This window comes from Eremomyces bilateralis (assembly GCF_010015585.1).
Source record: "Eremomyces bilateralis CBS 781.70 unplaced genomic scaffold P152scaffold_1, whole genome shotgun sequence".
Lineage (NCBI taxonomy): Eukaryota > Fungi > Ascomycota > Dothideomycetes > Eremomycetales > Eremomycetaceae > Eremomyces > Eremomyces bilateralis.
The window spans coordinates 1,159,658-1,177,573 of NW_022985067.1; the positions used below are offsets into that span (position 1 = coordinate 1,159,658).

The 17,916-nt window shown below is 53.7% G+C and overlaps 7 protein-coding genes across 7 annotated transcripts; 3 read left to right on the forward strand and 4 right to left on the reverse strand.

The window, feature by feature from the left end:
* Positions 1–596: 596 nt before the first annotated feature.
* On the reverse strand, positions 597–791 carry P152DRAFT_382370 (uncharacterized protein; the record flags this gene model as incomplete). Its single annotated transcript, XM_033675759.1, has 1 exon — positions 597–791. A coding segment is annotated over one exon (195 nt), but the record flags the coding sequence as incomplete, so codon positions are not given.
* A 353-nt stretch (positions 792–1,144) lies between these two features.
* P152DRAFT_510490 (carbonic anhydrase) lies at positions 1,145–2,073 on the forward strand (the record flags this gene model as incomplete). The annotated part of the gene is made up of 3 exons (XM_033682663.1): positions 1,145–1,647; positions 1,710–1,798; positions 1,851–2,073. The coding sequence occupies exons 1-3, from the start codon at positions 1,411–1,413 to the stop codon at positions 2,071–2,073; spliced, it is 549 nt and encodes a 182-aa protein (XP_033538847.1). The 5' UTR covers positions 1,145–1,410.
* On the reverse strand, positions 1,966–3,235 carry P152DRAFT_504554 (carbonic anhydrase family protein). Its single transcript, XM_033682380.1, has 3 exons — positions 3,148–3,235; positions 2,866–3,092; positions 1,966–2,817 (listed from the first exon to the last, which is right to left on the reverse strand). Exons 2-3 carry the CDS (start codon positions 3,015–3,017, stop codon positions 2,298–2,300), a joined length of 672 nt encoding a protein of 223 aa, XP_033538848.1. The 5' UTR covers positions 3,018–3,092; positions 3,148–3,235; the 3' UTR covers positions 1,966–2,297.
* Positions 3,236–3,504: 269 nt separating this feature from the next.
* P152DRAFT_426890 (uncharacterized protein) lies at positions 3,505–8,787 on the forward strand (the record flags this gene model as incomplete). Its single annotated transcript, XM_033677281.1, has 2 exons — positions 3,505–6,704; positions 6,760–8,787. Exons 1-2 carry the CDS (start codon positions 3,642–3,644, stop codon positions 8,785–8,787), a joined length of 5,091 nt encoding a protein of 1,696 aa, XP_033538849.1. The 5' UTR covers positions 3,505–3,641.
* A 472-nt stretch (positions 8,788–9,259) lies between these two features.
* Positions 9,260–11,740, reverse strand: P152DRAFT_469690 (uncharacterized protein; the record flags this gene model as incomplete). Its single annotated transcript, XM_033680914.1, has 5 exons — positions 9,260–10,480; positions 10,558–10,821; positions 10,883–11,068; positions 11,125–11,306; positions 11,632–11,740. 5 exons carry the CDS (start codon positions 11,738–11,740, stop codon positions 9,260–9,262), a joined length of 1,962 nt encoding a protein of 653 aa, XP_033538850.1.
* An 862-nt stretch (positions 11,741–12,602) lies between these two features.
* On the forward strand, positions 12,603–16,593 carry P152DRAFT_11852 (uncharacterized protein). The gene is made up of 3 exons (XM_033673680.1): positions 12,603–14,793; positions 14,883–16,231; positions 16,358–16,593. The coding sequence occupies exons 1-3, from the start codon at positions 13,033–13,035 to the stop codon at positions 16,449–16,451; spliced, it is 3,204 nt and encodes a 1,067-aa protein (XP_033538851.1). The 5' UTR covers positions 12,603–13,032; the 3' UTR covers positions 16,452–16,593.
* Positions 16,594–17,432, reverse strand: P152DRAFT_11810 (uncharacterized protein). Its single transcript, XM_033673679.1, has one exon. It carries the CDS (start codon positions 17,308–17,310, stop codon positions 16,735–16,737), a length of 576 nt encoding a protein of 191 aa, XP_033538852.1. The 5' UTR covers positions 17,311–17,432; the 3' UTR covers positions 16,594–16,734.
* Between the last annotated feature and the right edge of the window lie 484 nt (positions 17,433–17,916).

Below are 17,916 nucleotides of genomic sequence, written 5' to 3' on the forward strand. Positions count from 1 at the left end.
TCTCAAGAACTAGAAAGAGCTTGGAAACCCTTCCCAGATTGGAACATTATAGGAACCTCGGATGTATACCGCCGGATTACAAGCCAGACCCCCAGAAAATGATGGCTGTGGTTGAGAGATGCTAGTACAAGCATGGCCTTCGTCCGTGAGCTGGACACGACTGGGGACTGATAATATTACATAAATACTATCAGCACATGAATGTGGGTTACGTGGACTACCGTCTTCTAGAAGAACTTCTAGTTTATATAGGTTTCTTCGACTGGCTGGATAATGGGAATAGGTATCTTCAGTCTCATTAGACATACTGGAAAGATTTATCTCAGTATTTCCCAATCCTTGTAGCACTTGTTTCCTAAAGAACGTCCGGTCCCTAGCACGCCTAGGCCAAAGGATTTGCTTGATGTTGAAGAGTAGGCGTTTCACCAGCCTTCCTTTTGGAGGGACTCCTCTTGCTTTCGGTTCGGCAACCGTATTGTCTAACAATCGTCTATTGGCTTCGGTTGACACTATCAACCTCTACTGGCCCCGAATCAAACTGTCTATTTCCCACCCCTTGGAGACTGCGTGGTTTGCAGCCCATCCGATGGCTTCGGCAAGGATCCAAGGAGATCTTTTATGGACTGCAGCTCCCGATCTCGAGCTTGCCTATCCGCATGGATTTCTTGCTTCACTTTCTCGAAATCATCGTCCAACTTCTGATGCCAAGGGTAGAGTACAAACACTTGAAAGCCTAAGGCTGTGGTTGCAATTGCGAAATTAGTGATGGAGAATCGACGTGCGATGACCATTGTGAAGACAAACGAATTCGCGGACTTGTATGTGATTGGAACTGCTGCAACGACCGATACAATCCTAATAGCAAGTAAGTATTCTGTGGATGATCATCAGCCGAATATATTGAACTTACTATCATGCAATGATGTTTCCTTATAGGAAAGAAATGAGTGAGGACAGGCGATGATTAATCTGATTCACCTCCAGTGGGTAGGTGGAGTTTGAAGATAGTTACTGGAGGAAGAACTGAATAGTGGTCTGATGTGGCGTACTACCCCTACCATAAGTATCTACTCGTACGGGAGCGTTTTTGTTTACTAGAACATGCCCCTGCATGCTTACTGTTAAGATTTAATTACATCCACATCCGAAAGATCTCCGAGAACCCCATGCAGTGAGGCTGCCGACGTGCATGTGCTACATAACATAGTACTGTTACTGCCCTCGTGCGAGCAATAGGAAACTTTAAAGACTGCTCATGAAAGTCTTACATGTACCAGGAATTCCCCAGTAAACTACCAAATGAAGCACTTCACAAGGCGTGCAATTCCCGAAACTATCGTGATATCGTCATTTATCAGCAAGCTTGCACAGCTTCCAATCCCAATCGCTCATGTTTACTTCGTTTGAGTCATGGCAGTTGTACCGAAACTCTTACGCCTCCCAGTCCGTCGCGGATTGATTCCGTCGCTTGGGGTAGCAAAACCAAATGTCTTATGGTTTGGTTGTTCTAGCAGTGGATTTCAGGAGGCTCGAGAGCTCGAACTAATGCCAGGGGAGATTATTGAGCATAGAAATCTGGGCAATCTGCTCTCAAATCAGGATCTAAGCACGTCTAGCACGGTGGAATATGCGCTGACCGCGGAACAGGTACGTCCCTGTTGGTTCCACCACCTTTCATTCTGGATTTCCTAACGCTGATGTGCTAATAGGTGAACCATATCGTGATCTGCGGTCATTATGGATGCAGTTTCTTGACTCCAGATTCGAAGAAGAGCGACGGTGTCGACTCCTGGTTGAAGTCAGTTATCCCAGCCAAATCGGGATGCCAAACACACTGATATCTGATTTAGGGACGTTCGCAAACTGTACGAATCTTGGAGCGATGAGCTAGAGAAAATCGAGGATGTTTCCGAACGCCAACGTTTGTTTGCGGAACTTTATACTTGGTCGCAGTCTCGAGATGTGCTGAATAGGAAAATCGTGATGGATGCTATGGATAATCAGGGTATCAAGGTTCATGCCTTCATTTACGATGACGCGAAGAAGGAATGTCTCCAGTTGACTACTAGCTAAGTAATCATTGCTTCATGGTTCTTGTGCCCGCTTATCTTTCCATCTGTGACAGTCTCACGGCTCTGGCGTCATTGGAACTTCGACATCAAATAGAGTACATGGTTGTCGTACTAGAGCCTCGCATATCGGCACTATTTAAATTCCCTACTCGGATGCTACAACGCTTCAGCCAGCAGGACGGAATGCATTTCCATGTATGGTATCCAAGTAATGTTTTTCTAGTTTCATTCAAGTTGATAGATCTTCATGATCCCTTCCAGCGTCTCCTCGAAATCAAACTTCAGATCCTTAAGCAACCCATCATGTAAGTCAAAAACCCACCCATGAACAATGGGATATTGGTTTTTCTGGTAGCTTTGCTGGACAGCTGCCGTCTTCATAATGTTTCTACAAGACTCAATGGTGTTAAGCTCAATCAGTCGGTTGTATTTTGCATCCTTGTCTTCAATGCCATCGAGTTCTTTTTCATGCAAGCGATAGACGTCCCGGATGTTTCGAAGCCACGGATTGAGGATGCCCATGTCAGCAGGCGTCAATGCTGCTTTTACGCCGCCACAGTTATAGTGACCGCACACAACGATGTGCTTGACATGTAAATGTCGCACGGCATAGTTAATGACGGACATGACGTTCAAATCAGTATTGGGCACCAGGTTGGCAATGTTGCGATGAACAAAGACTTCCCCTGCGTCGAGGCCCATGATCTCGTTGGCGGGGACACGGCTGTCACTACAGCCAATATATCTACTGGTCATTAGATGAGCGTCACTATAATCACGAACAGCTTCTTACAGATACTCCGGGGTCTGCCCGGCAGACAACTTTTCAAAGAATGCCGGATCGGCTTCTCGTTTCGAGGCAACCCATTTTCGATTGTTCTCGAAAATCCGCTCATGAGATTGCTGAAGATATCGCGGAATGGGTTGAATGGTAGGACTATCCATTTTTGACGGAGAGTGATAGGATGCCGTCTTTTGTCCGATATTTTCAAGATCAATGCGTCGTTTGGGTGGATATTCCTAGTGCTGTTGAGCATGCAAGCAACAATACCATACTTCATCCTTGAATTCCTACCTTAGACGCGCATCCACAGGGTCCTGCGATCGTATGAATCGGCGCGGCAACGAGGATCTGCCGTGGGAACCTGAGAATGGGAGGAGACCAAAAAGGATTGTAGGAGATGCGAGAGAGGCGAGATATCATGAGGGAGCAATTGGAGGATGGCGTGGAGGTATTAGCGGTTGAATGAGGTTAGGTGATTTAAGTCCTCCGTTCCGTCCCGTCTGTTGAATTCAAGATAGATCCGGGTCACCTGACTACAATAATAACCGAAGATACCCCGGCACGTGAATTCCCTGGCTGACTAAGCTTTCCATCAACTACATGTCTTGCATGCGGCCAAGGGGCAGTGATGTGTCCTTGTTTTTTGATTGAAATGCTGCAACATCTGGGTATCTGAAACCCCGATGAATACTGTTCGATACTTTGGGTCTGGTTAGACCCATATTCCAATGCCGACGAAGTGAACGAGGGAGATCGCAGAAGAGCTGGGAAGAGGAGCACGGAGGATGACGTCCCAGGTCCTGATTCAGGAGTTGTCCACGATCATCCAAGAATCCAAGAGGAAAAATAGCGAACTTAAGAGCGCTGCCGAAAAGGCACTGAACGATATAAAATCTTTGCCGTCCACTTCGGAGGCTCAATTCGCCCACGATGTCTCCAAAAGACCAAACATTCTCTCACCGTTGTTGCTGGCATGCGACTCAAAGAACACAAAACTCATAGCGCCGGCCGCTGTCTGCCTCCAGCGGCTAGCGGTATCCAAAGCAATTCCAAGACAGAGCCTAGAAGATGTCGTCGAAGCTCTACGCAGTTGCAGTTCATCCGGCTTAGACATTCAATTGAAAGTGCTCCAGACGCTGCCCTCCCTCGCACAGAATTACTCGGACGAAATCAGAGGAGATCTTCTGTCGAACGTTCTCCAAGTATGCTCTCTTTTGCAAGGGACGAAGACACAAGCGGTGGCGTCGACAGCTGCCGCGACCCTTCAACAATTAATCATTACACTCTACGATCGATTGCGGGCGGAAGATGACAGACAACTCGAAGTCCCAGCTACCCATGAGATCAAGCTTGAAAGTCGCAGTGTGATGGTAAGACCCGTCGCTTTCGACGCATTCCATGTTTTCCATGACCTCTGTTATCTTCTGGACGGCAAGAAGCCGCACTACATCCGGTTCTCTTCGATCTCGCCATTGGGTGTGCTGGAACTCATTGAATCGATTTTGGGCAACTATTCCAGCACAATATCCGACCATGACGAGCAATTACAATGCCTGAAAGACACATTGCTGCCAAGCATTGTGAGGATCCTGGGGGAGAAGCACGTATTCTCAGCCAATGTACGGTGTATGAGAGTGCTCAACTTGATCCTCCAACATCATCTTCCATCCGTTCCTTCGCAATGCGAGTCGGCGCTTGCCCTGCTCAATCATTTCATGGACCCAGAAGCTGGTCCGCCGTGGAAACGTATCCTCTCTCTCGAGGTGTTTCAAAATCTTTATGCCGACCCAGATTTAATTCTTCAGCTGTATGATCTTTATGACAGCCGTAGCAAGGGTAGGAAGATTTTGCAGGATAATCTCAATTCCTTTGTCAGGCTTGCATCGGAAAAGCCGTCCTTGATTGGACTGAGCCACCAATCCACAGTACCTGGCAAGTCAACCAATGCTCGCGATGGCCCAGCAGATCAAGTTGCAGTGGAATCAGATGCTGTTGCTGGGGTTATTGGAGGTGCGGTTGGATTCAGCGGAAGCAACTATGTGGGGATAAGCAACGAATTCAGCATCATACGAACGCCTTGCATCGAGCAATTGGACAAGAATGAGCCGCATACAATCCCCGAAACCTATGTTTACACACTAGCGTTGGGATGCATTGGGTCGCTCGCTGATGGCCTTGCGAAGATCATCCTTCCACTATCGGTCCACTCTGACAGTCGTGGAAGGAAGAAACCAAAAGCGCACTCCGATGTTGAGGTCACGGAGGTTGCAGATCCTTACATCGACAGCCACAGAAGCACGAGGGGAGGTGGTGTATCCAGGTCAACGTCTTTTCGAAAACGCACGGTCCCGATAAATCCACTGGAACTCAAGGAACACAACTCATTCAAGGACATCCAGGCAGTTGCCAATATCCTGGATGACTGTTGGCCTGCAGTTCTCGCTGCGTATTCTACGTTCCTCTACTCCGCGCTGGACAATGACTACTACCGGTCATTAGTACGGTCAATACAGAAGTTTGCTCAGGTGAGCGGGCTTCTACGGATGACGACTCCTCGAGATGCATTCCTTACAACACTCGGCAAAGCAGCAGTACCTTCAAATGTGGTCGCTGCAACATTTTCTTCACCTACAAGCGCAACTGCTGAGAGCCCCAGTACCACCGGCAGCGTTAAAGGCTTGGGGCTGCTCAGTGTAGAAGGGTTAGTCAATCAAGGCGGAAGACGGGTGTCTGCAGAGAACCCAACCCCTTCTCTGAATACCCGGAATCTGCTCTGCTTGCGGGCGTTACTGAATCTCGCCATTGCCCTGGGGCCAACCTTAGGCCCGGCCTGGTCAATCGTGATTGAAACACTGCAACAAGCTGACCTTATTCTCGCTCACCCATCTTCGCGGGGCTCTATACGGGATCGACCGAGCTCATCTTCGGACACTGTTTTAGATAACTCCGAATCACTTTCCCAAAATCTGAACACGGAGATCGCGGCTTGCCAAGCTGCCGCAACACGGCTCTTCGAAAGCACGGCTGATTACCCAAACGATGCCTTCCATGCCGTACTAAAATCTGTTGGTGAGCTGCTACATGGGAAGGGTGGGCGAACACCAGTCGTGAGAACTCCTCAGGTACCTAGGACGCCATTTCAGCACCAGAGGCGCGTCAGCAACTTCTCGACCATGTCTGTCACCACAGACGGTAATCTCCAAGACAACATGTTTGCTTTGAACAAGACGAAAGACATCGCAACGATGAATCTTGGCCGCTTCTTGGCGTATGACGAAGAAGAAAGCGGATGGAAGTCCCTCACGACCGAGTTAACCACGATTGTGAAGAACCAATCCATCTCACGCCAAGCTCGTCTATTCGCAGCTGATATCCTGATGCATCTCGCCCTGGAGATGGTCAAGGACTTGGATGATGCTGACGACAACGATGTTATCTATCAACGCGCCCTCGATACTCTCATGGATCAGTATCGACAGGCTTCTGTGGAGACTGGCCAGAAACCGGACGATGTGAGTTTGGAGGTGCACATGCTCGTTCTGCGGTCATTACAGATGATGGTGGAAACTTGTGGCGACTCCTTGAGATCGGTATGGCATCCTGTACTGCAGCTTGTCATCTCTGCCTTTGAGAGGGAGAGATCTGTGATAGAGAGTGGTGAGACGATAGGCAAGGTCTCTGTCGATGGCGCTATCGTGTCGGTGAGGATTGCGCGAACAGCATTCAGCACGGTGGAGCTGATTTGTTCCGACTTTATTCACTCTTTGCCTATCGACGCCCTTCCAACTCTAGTGGAGACATTGTATCAATTTTCCAGGCAGAATCAAGACCTAAATATGTCCTTGACAGTAGGTTATCCGATCATAGAAATGGTTTCTCGACTGGCCGACTGACTGTACCCAGGCAATATCATTCTTCTGGAACGTCTCGGACTTCATCCACGAGCACGTGCATGACGAGGAACTGGAGACGTACACCAGCACTGAAACCGGCGAAGAACTGATCAGAACACTTCATCAAACGTCAGACAAGTCGTCAAGCGCTGCAATCTGGCTGATGCTCCTGTTGCGTCTAACGACAGTGGCTCATGACGAACAGCCGGAGGTTCGGAACGGAGCCCTTCAAATAATCCTTCGAATCATTCAAAACGTTGGAGGGGAGCTGTCGCCAAGCACATGGACGCTATGCCTCCGATGCATTCTTTTGCACATGCTTGATCAAGACGCGGAGAAGCAGCTTTCTGCCATTAAACAGCCGGCGAAAGATGGAACATCCGATGCTGACACCGATACTGCCGTGGCAGAGTGGACGGAAACATCAAGGCTGATGTTAACAGGTTTCAGCGGGCTCTTCTCAGCGAATCTATCGGTCATTTCGAAAGCAAGTAGGTTCCCAGATATCTGGGCCAACGTCCTCGCAAGCTTCGAGAAGTATCTGAAACTGAAACGGTACGGCACAAGTGCGGCGGTGTATTCTGCGCTTGAAACCATCCTTGCTGCCATCCCATCGCCAGAATCCGTCGACCTCGCGCTCATTGCCCAGGTCGCCGAACTATGGGTGAGCAATTTCCCCGAGCAGGAGAAAAGTGGCTCGACGAAAGAGAATAATCAGGATGCTTACGCGAAATACGTTCGCGCTTTCAAAGAGTTATATCGACTGGCGAAGACGAAGTTTAACCCCTCACTAATCTCAGCCGCCGCGGAGCACTTAGAGACATGTATTCAATCGGAAGATTTCGCATACTCAAACGACGTGGAAAGCCTCACCGTTGTCCAAAGCCAAGTACTCGGAGCGCTCTCCGGCATTGAGACGGATAAGGATGGAGTTTCGTCGATAATCGTCAAATCCTTAGCCGGAATTGGTGTCCTCCCAATCGGCAATGACAGGACGGACCCCAAAGCCAAAGCCCTCACGTTTGTTGCCGTCTCCAAAGCATGCATGGACGGGATCCAGCACACGGTCATCAACCGTCTCGACCACGACGCGGACCTGATCGAAAGCGGTGCCGTCACTTCAGCTCTCGAATGCCTTTCCCGTGCTATCCACTCCAAATACCAGCGCAGAACTGACTCCAAAACCATCCCCATTTGGCGCAAAGCCACGACCGTGTCCGTCACCATTCTCCAGAAACTCCTTTCCAACGGTTCCGTTCTCCCCGGCAATTCGACCACCCTCCATAGCCTCTTGCAGGCCACCGTGCACCTCACCACCGGCATCATGACACCCGACCCCTTCCCCTCTCCCACATCCAGCCACGCAGCCCTCTCGACCGACGAATCCTTCGACATCTCCACCCTCCTAACCCTCTTCCCTCTCCTCACACCAGCCCTCTCACCCCCCACCATCCCCGAACCCATCCGCCACGAATTCGCCTACAACCTCTTCCTCACCTCCCTCATCCACCCCCTCGACCTCCGCGACGTTACCGACCCGCAATCTTCCTCGCTTACCGATCTCCACGTCATCCGCTTCGGACGCACGTACGAACCCCCCGCGCGCACGCGGCTGAAGATGGCCTATCTCTGTCTCGAACAACTCATCTCGCTCATCAGCAACGGTCCCGAATCGCCAGAGAACCCCCAGCCCCGCCGCGACCGCATCGCCCTCGCACAATCCGCCTTCCCCTATCTCCTCCTCCGCGCCGCGTTGCCGCTCAAAGCGTACATCGCCGACCAGCCGCTGCGCGGGCAGATGCCGATGCCGGAGACGCAGCGGGCGGAATTGGTGTGGGTGTTGCGGCGGTTGCGAGAGACGGAGTGTTTGGAGGAGGCGGGGGCGGAGGTGGAGCGGGTAAGGAGTCACGGGCGGAGGCATTTGTTGCGGTTATATCCGTTGGTGGGTAGGGCATTGGGGGTGAGGAATGGGGAGGGGGATGTGAGGGGGGAGTTGGTGGGGTGGATGGAGGGGGTAGGAGTGGAGTTAGGGCTGTGATTTGGGAGTGTGGGGTGGAGCGGGTAGGTAATATTCCAGGGAAAGGGAATGGAATGTGAGGGTATACACAGAGACTGACAGTGGCATTCGTGAAGGGTTCTGGAGCGAGATATCTACACCAAAAGTAGCAGAATATATGACTATTTCCACAACCAGATAAAAGATGTCCTCGCGGCGTCATGGGTTAGGGACATACGTCCACCACGGCAACACGACCACCACTACTGCCTCCATTTACTGCTTATTGGCGGGCTGGAGACGTATTTAAGTATAACTCGACCATCCTGGAAATATATTTAGTGTAGGCACTCATGCTGCAGCTTAACTTCATAACGATTATTCAATTAATTCATAATCTTCGTAAACCAATACCGATGCGTGCTGTGAAGCAATGCTGTCTATTCAATATCCCACCAATACCAGTCAATGAACCCCTATCCAAAGTACAAACCTTCTACACTTATATCCAACTCTAACAAACCCTCTCCGTCGGCTCCCGCCACGGCACCCCCAACCGCTCAAAAATCCCTCTCTCACTCCCCCCCTCCACCAACCTCCCCTCCGTCACCTTCATCCGTCCCCTCCCCCGCATCGCATCCTCAAACAGCCCCCGCTGATTCAACCGCATCCCCTTCCGGCTCGCCAGCAACCGCAGGCTCCGATTGAAGATGTCGTTCCCCGTGAAATAAATCAGCGCCGCACCCATCTCCTCCTCCGGCACTAGTAGTAGATCGATCCGCCGCCACGGTGCCGTCGGGGTGAGCGAGCAGGCTCCGTGGCACTTCGTCGTCTCCACGGCGTGCACGCTGTCTTTCCCCCCAGCCAGTCTCGCGCGCAGGAACGCCCGCGCCGTCAGCTCGGGTACCAGCTGCTCGAGGACCGTCGATCGAATGTATCGGGTGCTCGCCCCTGGCTTCGTGATCAGCAGATCCACATCACCTGAATCCCGTGCACCGCGCCGATATGATCCGCCGATCGTCACCTCGAACGCGGGGTCGATCGCGCGTAGCGCGTTCGTCACGATGGCGCCGAGCTGGCGCACCTCGTCGCGCGGGATGCGCGCTTGGAAGTCGTCGTAGTGCGCGATGCCGACGCGCTGATTATCCGTCAGGGCGATCTGCGGGCACGTCTGCACGTCGGCGAGCGAGCGGCAGCCGAAATCGACCCACTTGCTCGCCTGCGCCAAACCGACATCGTAGACGCCGAGGAAGAGCTGGAGGAGGCGGTCGCGGGGGTCGGTGAGGGTGGATTCGAAGCGGCAGAGGCGGGAGGTGGTGGCGATTTCCTCGATTTTGCGGGCGAGGCGGTCGCCGATGTGGCGGAGTTGGCGGGCTTGGGCGGCGGTGGTGATGGGGTGGGGTTGGTTCTTGAGGGTGGTGAGGGCTTTGCGGTAGGCGAGGGAACGCCAGGGGTCTTGGATGCGGGTGTAGTAGTCGCATTGGAGGGAGAGGAGGGTGATGATTTGGGCGTTGGGGTGGGAAGGGGGAATGATGGTGGAGGAGGAGGGGGTGGCGGTGGCGGTGGAGTAGTTGGCGGGAGCGGGGTGGGAGTGCATGCATTGGAAGTTGGAAAATTTGGAGTGGTTAGATTTGGACTTCTTGTGAGCTGGGCGGTGGTCCTCGGAGTCGGAATCGCTTGGTGGCTCGTCTTGTGGCGGAGAGTCGCTTTCCTCGACATCGTCTAGTTCAAGGGGCTGCAGATAGGTGGTGAGCGTTGGTTCCCTAATATCAGACACTCGATGAGAAAAGTGCCGAGGAAAGGATCCCTTACGATGTCGCGAAGCGCTGCCACTTCTTGGATGGCTTCAATAAGCTCATAGCCGTACTTGTCTGGTGCGGCGGGCGCAGTCTGGGGAAGTTTCGTTTCATCTGTTTCACCGTCGGCTTGGCCCGTCTCACAGCCAGTGTCGTGGGACGATGACTTGCCGTATTCGACTCTATCTGATTCTGACGGATCCCCGTGAGTAGCGGTACTGCCCTTCAGGTCGTGCTCCGGCAACGGCGATCTAGATCGACGGGCGACCTGGTTATTCTGCTGTCAACAGTGGTTAGTACCTATTTATGACTGTCTGTTTGTCCTAGATAGTCAGGCTGACCTTTGTTTTCGGTTCCACATCAACCTGAGAAGGGATACGGGTAGAGGCAACGGGCCCGGTGTTCGAAGTGGCCTTAGCTGCATTCGGCGTCCCAGGAACCTGATAATGGCTCTGCGCAGCATCTAAAATCATCTGAGACCTGATGCAGTCGGAAGGATATTCCTCGTTCACGACGATCACTTCCGGCTGCAAAGTGAGCCAACCGCTAACTACTCGTGTGGGCCCAGGGCATTGTTGCTTACTGGAATGCCCTCTGGTAGCTTCAGATACACCGGTATATCTTGATACGTGAGACGGTGGTCCACGATGATGTGCGTGATACCAGCGGTCGCATCCCAATCGCGCACCCATGTCGCGCCATACCGCTCACTAACCCGTATCCTCGCCTTTCGGCCGGCATGGATGTCGTTATTCGGGAAGAAGTCTAGCGTACAGTGAGCACTTTAGTTCCTGAGCTGGCTTGTTTGAAAGGCGTGTCGAAGTATATTGCCATGGAGCCAATCAGCGGCCAGGATGCCGGGATGGAGGGGTATAAAGATATGATCCTTATTTCTTCCAAGACTGAACAACAGAACAGGGAGAAGGACCCGAATGCAATGACACATCACATCCTGGAGGATTCTCCAGGCATTTTGATTTTTGGGGTATGGGGAAGGCTGGCTGCGCGATGGTGCGGAGATTGGGATGTGATCGGAGGGATCGGGAAGCATACTGGGGGAAGCGTTTTGGAGGAACCATATAGAACGTACAGAAGTTTAAGTTGGCGAAGATCCGTTGCGCATCAGGGACCAGGTTTGGGAGGCTGCTACGTCTCCGCTTGGAAGCTTTAGTCTTTGCACATGTTCCTTTGGAAGCCATCGTGGCTGAAGGTGCGATTCTCTCCGACTCCGTATGCCTCAAAGTTGGAGTTGTGTGGGTGGTAAGGCAGCTGAGCTGTTTGGTACGTTTCGAAGCATTTGGGTCGGAGTGAGACCGGTAAAGGTCCCTTCCGGGCGCATGAGCGTTGGAATGCTTCAGGTTAGCCCGTATCTGAACATCCTCTGAAAGTAAAGTTTTCGTCGACAGGACATTCTGGTGGATGGATATTTGAAAGTGAGTAGGATTTACAGACGAAGGTGAACCAGAAGTCAGAAAGTCCATCGAGGCTTCAATGCCTGGATCCCAGTCATCGGAATCACTAGCTTCAGGTTCATTGCTACGGTGCTTTGCTTTAGTATCGGGGGCATCGGGAGGCTCGTCCAGCGCATGGAGACTTGCAAAGAAGCGTTTCTTGTCCGAGAGTGTTTCCATGACGCATTGTAGGATTTGGTTAGTGGTGTCATCCAGGATCCCACGGCCTGATACCACAGTTCGCCTATGTAGAGCACGGCGCAGGACGTGTGACGGGCGAAAGTCCCGAAGTCTTTAGCCTTTAATAGGTGATGGTGATTGAAAGGTCCCAAGTCCCAAATGGACAATGAATATCCACGATCAATCTCTCTGGAATCCCGGAATGAATGGGAATCCCTGATGAGCCGAAGATCACTTTAAACCAGACCTCGTGAAGCACATGCATGATTGCATTCCCCCCCAAAGCACCCCCATCCATGTCTATTCCATGATCGACCGTCCCATGTCCCTGATCAACCCGTTGCTCTGGCGGGAGCCACCTCCACACAGTAGGCACACATGCACCCTCGTTTACACGGCTGTTGCGGTTTCAGTAGATTGATACAACGATCTCATACGTTCCTGCCCCTGGATAGTGGGAAAGAAACCAAATTCTAGCTGCAATTCATGGAACCTGTGACCATTCACGATAGAGATGCCCAGAAGGGGCCCCTCGTCACGCCGAGGAGATCGGGAATTGGACTGTCATCCGGTTTACGTCTGTAGAAAGCCAGAGAATAAGTCCAAGACCCCAATGCTGGTTTCTTAAAACAATCAGCCGATGCTGGGATGTCCGTAGTCCACATCCATAAGGAAGCTTTTCCGATCCAAGAAGGTTTTCTTGCGGACATCTGCACTTGAGCGTTGCTGTCTGTGGACCTGCTCGGTTTCCTTCTTCATCTTCCCTGCATCAGAGACAGACCAAATCGAACGCCCTTTGATGATCTTCGAGTGAGACGACACTCTCACCCCAATGTCTGGCGACAAGGAACCATCAGAGCATGCGGCGTCGGGCTGACAGTCATCCGCAACTTCTGCGCTGGCAGTCGAGTCCTACGAACCTATCCACGGACGTATATGCCTCACCACCAGCATTGCTGAGATTTGATGCGGGAACGCAAGGACAACCGCAATACCAACCCGAACCGATATACGAAGAGTACGGTCACGCAGAGCAGTCACAGGCAGGAACTGGACGACGAATCGCGAGACCAGCGACAGCAGCACAACTCCAGACGCAGGCGATGTCATTACAGGTTGGAGTTCGAGGAGGAAGTATGAGAGGCGGATTGATGCACGAAGGTCATGGACACCACCATGGATTCCGTGAACACCCACCACATTCTACGGGAATGGATGCCGCTGCGAGTGGCGTAGGCGTTGGTGGTGGCTTGAGCATGAGCAATCCGTTGCCGAATGTTCTGGGGCTGAGTGCGCTGAGCAGCCTAAACAGCCTAAACGCCATGGCCCTGGGGGCCGTCGATCACCGGTTGGGCGGCGGTGTAGAGCCCATGGATGGCAGGGGGGCCGCCCGTGGAGAGTCCTTTCTCGAGCGTCTTTCGAGGGTGTCATCGCCCAGTCTCTCCGGTAGCAGCAGCTCCTCCAACTCGCCCAACCCCCCCGCCGCTGCCAACATCCCCAACGCCCGTGCTGCCAACTCTAACACCACCACGGGCACAGGCAGCCTCAATATCAACGGCAACTTGCTGGCCTCGGCTTCAATCAACGCATGCAGCGCCCCGCCAGCAACGCCTACCAACCGTCTTGCGCACTCACACTCATGCTCACACCCATCACTTCCACATGCACATGTTCCTCATCAGTCCACACCCTCTACTTCGGCTCAATCCGCCGCCCATGGCCAAGGTCAAACTCAAAGTCAAGCTTTAGCTCCAGCTCCCAATCAAGGAGCAGCACAACCAGGAGCACATGCACTGGCTTCTCAAGAGAGACGGCATTCTTCTCTACTCCATCGAAACATCTATCCCACTACCCCTTCATCCTCCTTCTCCCCCTCCTTGTCCTCTCAAAATGCTCCCTCCGCGATGCGCAAGAAACGCCCGCTGGAAGACGCAGAGTATGGCCCAGGTCCCGACTCGCAACGCCTAAAGTTGGACCCCTCCTCCCTCCACCACAACCCGGTCCTGCAACCCACCAACCCCCAGCGCCAACGCCCTCTCCCGCTCTCCACTTCCCCCATCTCCGCTTCCCCCCTCACCCACCACGTCCGTTACGAATCCGGTCCCACCTACGCCTCCGCCGCCCCCTCCGCCTACCCCTACGGGGATCCCTCGCACGACCTCAAGTTCCCCTCCGCGTCCGACTTCCACGTTGAATCGCGGTACCACGGCCAGTCGTCCGGATCGGCGCACCACGCGAACGGCCCTCACGGTGCTGCCCCGCCGGCGCATCCAGCGCAGCACCCGACCCCGCAACCGCAACAACCCTACTTCCAAGTGCCGCAAACCCCGGATTCGACGACCTTGGATGCCCAGGCACGCATGGCACATGGGATCGCGTATTCGTCCAATGCGCACCTCTATAGCGCCCTGCCAAATGTAAACGTCGATGTAAATGCGGCCACCTTTGGGGGTTACCTGCCGCAGAGTGCAGGGACGGACTTGAGTGTGTCGGATGTGTATTCGCAGCCGCTGGTCGACGCGAGTGCGGTGAGTGAAGATAGCCAGAGTTCATGGGACTATTACTCTCTGGACGCGAGTATCCACCTGAAACTGCAGAGCTTGCCAATTCTGGACAACCTGGTGAGTGACCCTGTCATGATTCGTGGCTGGGAGGCTATTGAGATATCGTATTGGATGAGTAAGAAACAAGAGTTAACATTAAATGTTAGGCTACGCAAATCCTGGGAACTTTTGCCAACAGCACGTTTCCCGAAGTCATCTCGCTCATCTCCGAGCCAGAGTCCGGCCGCGGGCAAGCTTACACGACGCTGTGCGCTCTATTCGACCAGAATCGCAAGCTGTACACGCGGGACCAGCCCTTCCTCGACGCGCGAGCGCTGCATCTTGACCAGCAACCTGATGCCGACAAGACGATCAGGAAGGCCAATTTCGCCTCCTTCATCCTCAGCATCTTCGGCCGGCATGACATCCCGTTCTCCCAACTGAACGAGTCCTTCCTGGAAATCGTCGTGCCGCCCGGCCAGTACCTGCGGCGATGGCAGTCTACATTGCTCCTAGAACTAAAAACTCAGGGATATATTGCCACAGCGCTGAGCCACGGCGCCCTAGCCCCGGAGCGGGACGAAGAGACGCTGGAAGAGTATTTCCCGCGAACTATGCAGGGGATCATCTTATCCCGGCGGAATCGAAGCGGCATCGCGGCAAGCGCATCAAATACGACAACTAGCAAACGACTCGCGCCTACCGAAGAAGACCTGATCCGCCGGCTCAACCAACGGCGACAGAAGGTACTCGAAGTCCAAGACGGCGTGGACGGGATCAACATGCTCTCCCACAACCACGACTGGACCGCGTTCCTCAAGCTCGCCGCGCGCACCGTCGCGAAGTTCCTCGCCTTCAGCGATGCCACCGACTGGAGCCAGCGACCCAAGACCCCCGATCTCGACGACGACTCCGATGTCGTCGACGAGGACTCTCCTTCCGCTCCCAACCACGTCACCCGCGCCACCCTGGCCGCCCACGCCGCCATCCACGGCCAACGCCACCCCTCCGAAGGCGTCGCCTCCTCCTCCCTCTACCCCTCCCACCTCTATCGCAACTACGCCGACCTTCCCTCCTCCAGCGCCAGCGGCGGCTCGCTCCCCTCCACGCTCAACAGCTCGTCCTTCCCACCGACCTTCTCCCATGCACACGCGCTGGGGCTTCCATCGGACACGACGCCCTCTCAGCCGCCCGCCATGCCCACCTCCCTCCTCTACACCCGCGCGCGCAGCCAAACCACTACGAAAGCCCCCCCGCGCTCCTCTCGCCCAGGCCTCCCCTCCCAACGCCGCCCCTGGGCGCTCGAAGAAGAGCACGCGCTGATGGACGGGCTGGACCGCGTTAAGGGGCCGCACTGGAGTCAGATCCTCGCACTGTACGGGGCAGGCGGCAGCATCAGCGAGGTGCTGAAGGAGCGGAACCAGGTGCAGCTAAAGGACAAGGCGCGGAACCTAAAGTTGTTTTTCCTAAAGAGCGGGATCGAGGTGCCAGTGTATTTACAGGGGGTGACGGGGGAGTTGAAGACAAGGGCACCAAATCAGGCGCGGCGGAGGGAGGAGCGGGAGAGACGGGAGAAGGAGGGCGGGGAGGATGGGGGGTGAATGTAGGGGAAGGGGAAACGGGAAAAGGGGGACGGGGGAAGACTATTGGTTGGGAATCTAGGGGGGGGATCTCCTTCATGGCGGCCGTGGGACGGGCAATGCGAGATTTGCGGGCCACTTTTCTTATCTTTCTGATTTCAGGGGTTTTTACGAGCATAATATTCTGCTTTCTCTATCACGATAATAGTGAGCGTTCTCAACACTGGTCCGGACCACGTTGGGGACGCTCATGTCAGTCATGTTGATGATTTTCAACGACTTTCTTACACTCTTTCGCGTCCCCCCTCTTTCTTCTGCCCACTTGCTTACTTACTTCACGTTGAGATACCCGCTGCATCTAACCGGGGCGTCTCCTTTCTTTGGCACTGGTGGTTTGGTTTGCATCCCCCTACGGCCTCGACGGACCTAGATCTCGGACCTAGGGGCTTGATAGGGCATCGGGGTTCTTCTTACGTTCCAACGAAACGCATTGACGATTTCTTTCGGCTTCTTTCAAAATATCACCTGCTTGCCCCTCTCGTCTGCGTTTCCTCTGAGGCACTCCTCGACCACGGCGTCCAAGCACGCGTGTTTTGAGAAAGCGACGCCGCATCGGGTTTGCGTGGCTTGACTCGTATATGAATGATGAACAGAATGGCTCGAGTTCCACGGAGCTGCCCGCCGCTTCGGTGTTAGCGGGTTCGGCGTCCTGCTGCGTTGGGAGCAGAGGGGAGGGAGGTACTTTGGGATACATTAGCAATGATTTACCTCGATAGCGATGGGAGGTGGGAACAATGAGACACGATAGCCAATCACGCCGCAATTGATACAAAATTATTTCTTGGACGTTGAATCGGGATAAGAGGCCGAGTGAAGTCATTCCTGCGCCGGAGATCATTGGATGGAGCAGACGGAATTCCTCGTGTCCCAGTGATGTCCTCCCTCTGCAGTCGCATTTACATTGTTCTCCTCTGGCGCCTCCCCCTCGCGTCCTTCCCCACACCCCCAACCCCATAGGCTGGCGTATAACAAATATCCCGGCGCTCGTCTACACGGCAAGCGGCAGTACATGCACCATACTCACCGCACTCTCCTTGTAATCTTACCCGTCCTCCCCTCACATCTATCTTAATCAACCTGCCGCACTACCTCAACCAGGGCCATCGCCTCCCCCAGCCCGCGCCTTCCAACCGCCCCGCCTCTGTAGGCAGCCTATCCATCCCGCCGTCCTACCTCCAATAGGCAACCGGGCCGATGCATGGATATATCCAACGAGATTGAGGCCCGCTATCTCTCCGATGGTTGGGTTTGGGGTTACTTCATCGAGGTAATATCTTGGGCTTGGCGCAGGAGGGCGCGTCGGAAGGGGGCGATCACACGTGTCAGAGATAATTTCTGGCGCCCCTGGATGGGGATGGGGGGATGGTTGGGAGCCCGATGCCCGATGGGAGGAGAACTGGCCGGGCTTCCCCGCGCTTTTTGGATGGTAAATTGGTAATATGTGTGGTGCAGCTGGGGTGGAGGGATGAGCTTGGGAACTGAAGTTTGAGCTGATGTCAAATGTTGTCAATGCCGATCGGATACAAGGCTATGAGGCTACCAGGCAGAAATTCCGCCCCTG

What these genes read in the sequence shown, in the direction of transcription:
- P152DRAFT_504554 (XM_033682380.1), bottom strand. Translation starts at nt 3,017, where the DNA reads ATGGATAGTCCTACCATTCAACCCATTCCGCGATATCTTCAGCAATCT. An exon ending in GGGCAGACCCCGGAGTATCT is followed by an intron (nt 2,818 to 2,865) that starts GTAAGAAGCTGT and finishes AATGACCAGTAG; the next exon opens with ATATATTGGCTGTAGTGACA.
- P152DRAFT_11852 (XM_033673680.1), top strand. Translation starts at nt 13,033, where the DNA reads ATGCGGCGTCGGGCTGACAGTCATCCGCAACTTCTGCGCTGGCAGTCG. An exon ending in TGCCAATTCTGGACAACCTG is followed by an intron (nt 14,794 to 14,882) that starts GTGAGTGACCCT and finishes ATTAAATGTTAG; the next exon opens with GCTACGCAAATCCTGGGAAC. An exon ending in TTACAGGGGGTGACGGGGGA is followed by an intron (nt 16,232 to 16,357) that starts GTTGAAGACAAG and finishes GGACGGGGGAAG; the next exon opens with ACTATTGGTTGGGAATCTAG.
- P152DRAFT_11810 (XM_033673679.1), bottom strand. Translation starts at nt 17,310, where the DNA reads ATGGGGTTGGGGGTGTGGGGAAGGACGCGAGGGGGAGGCGCCAGAGGA.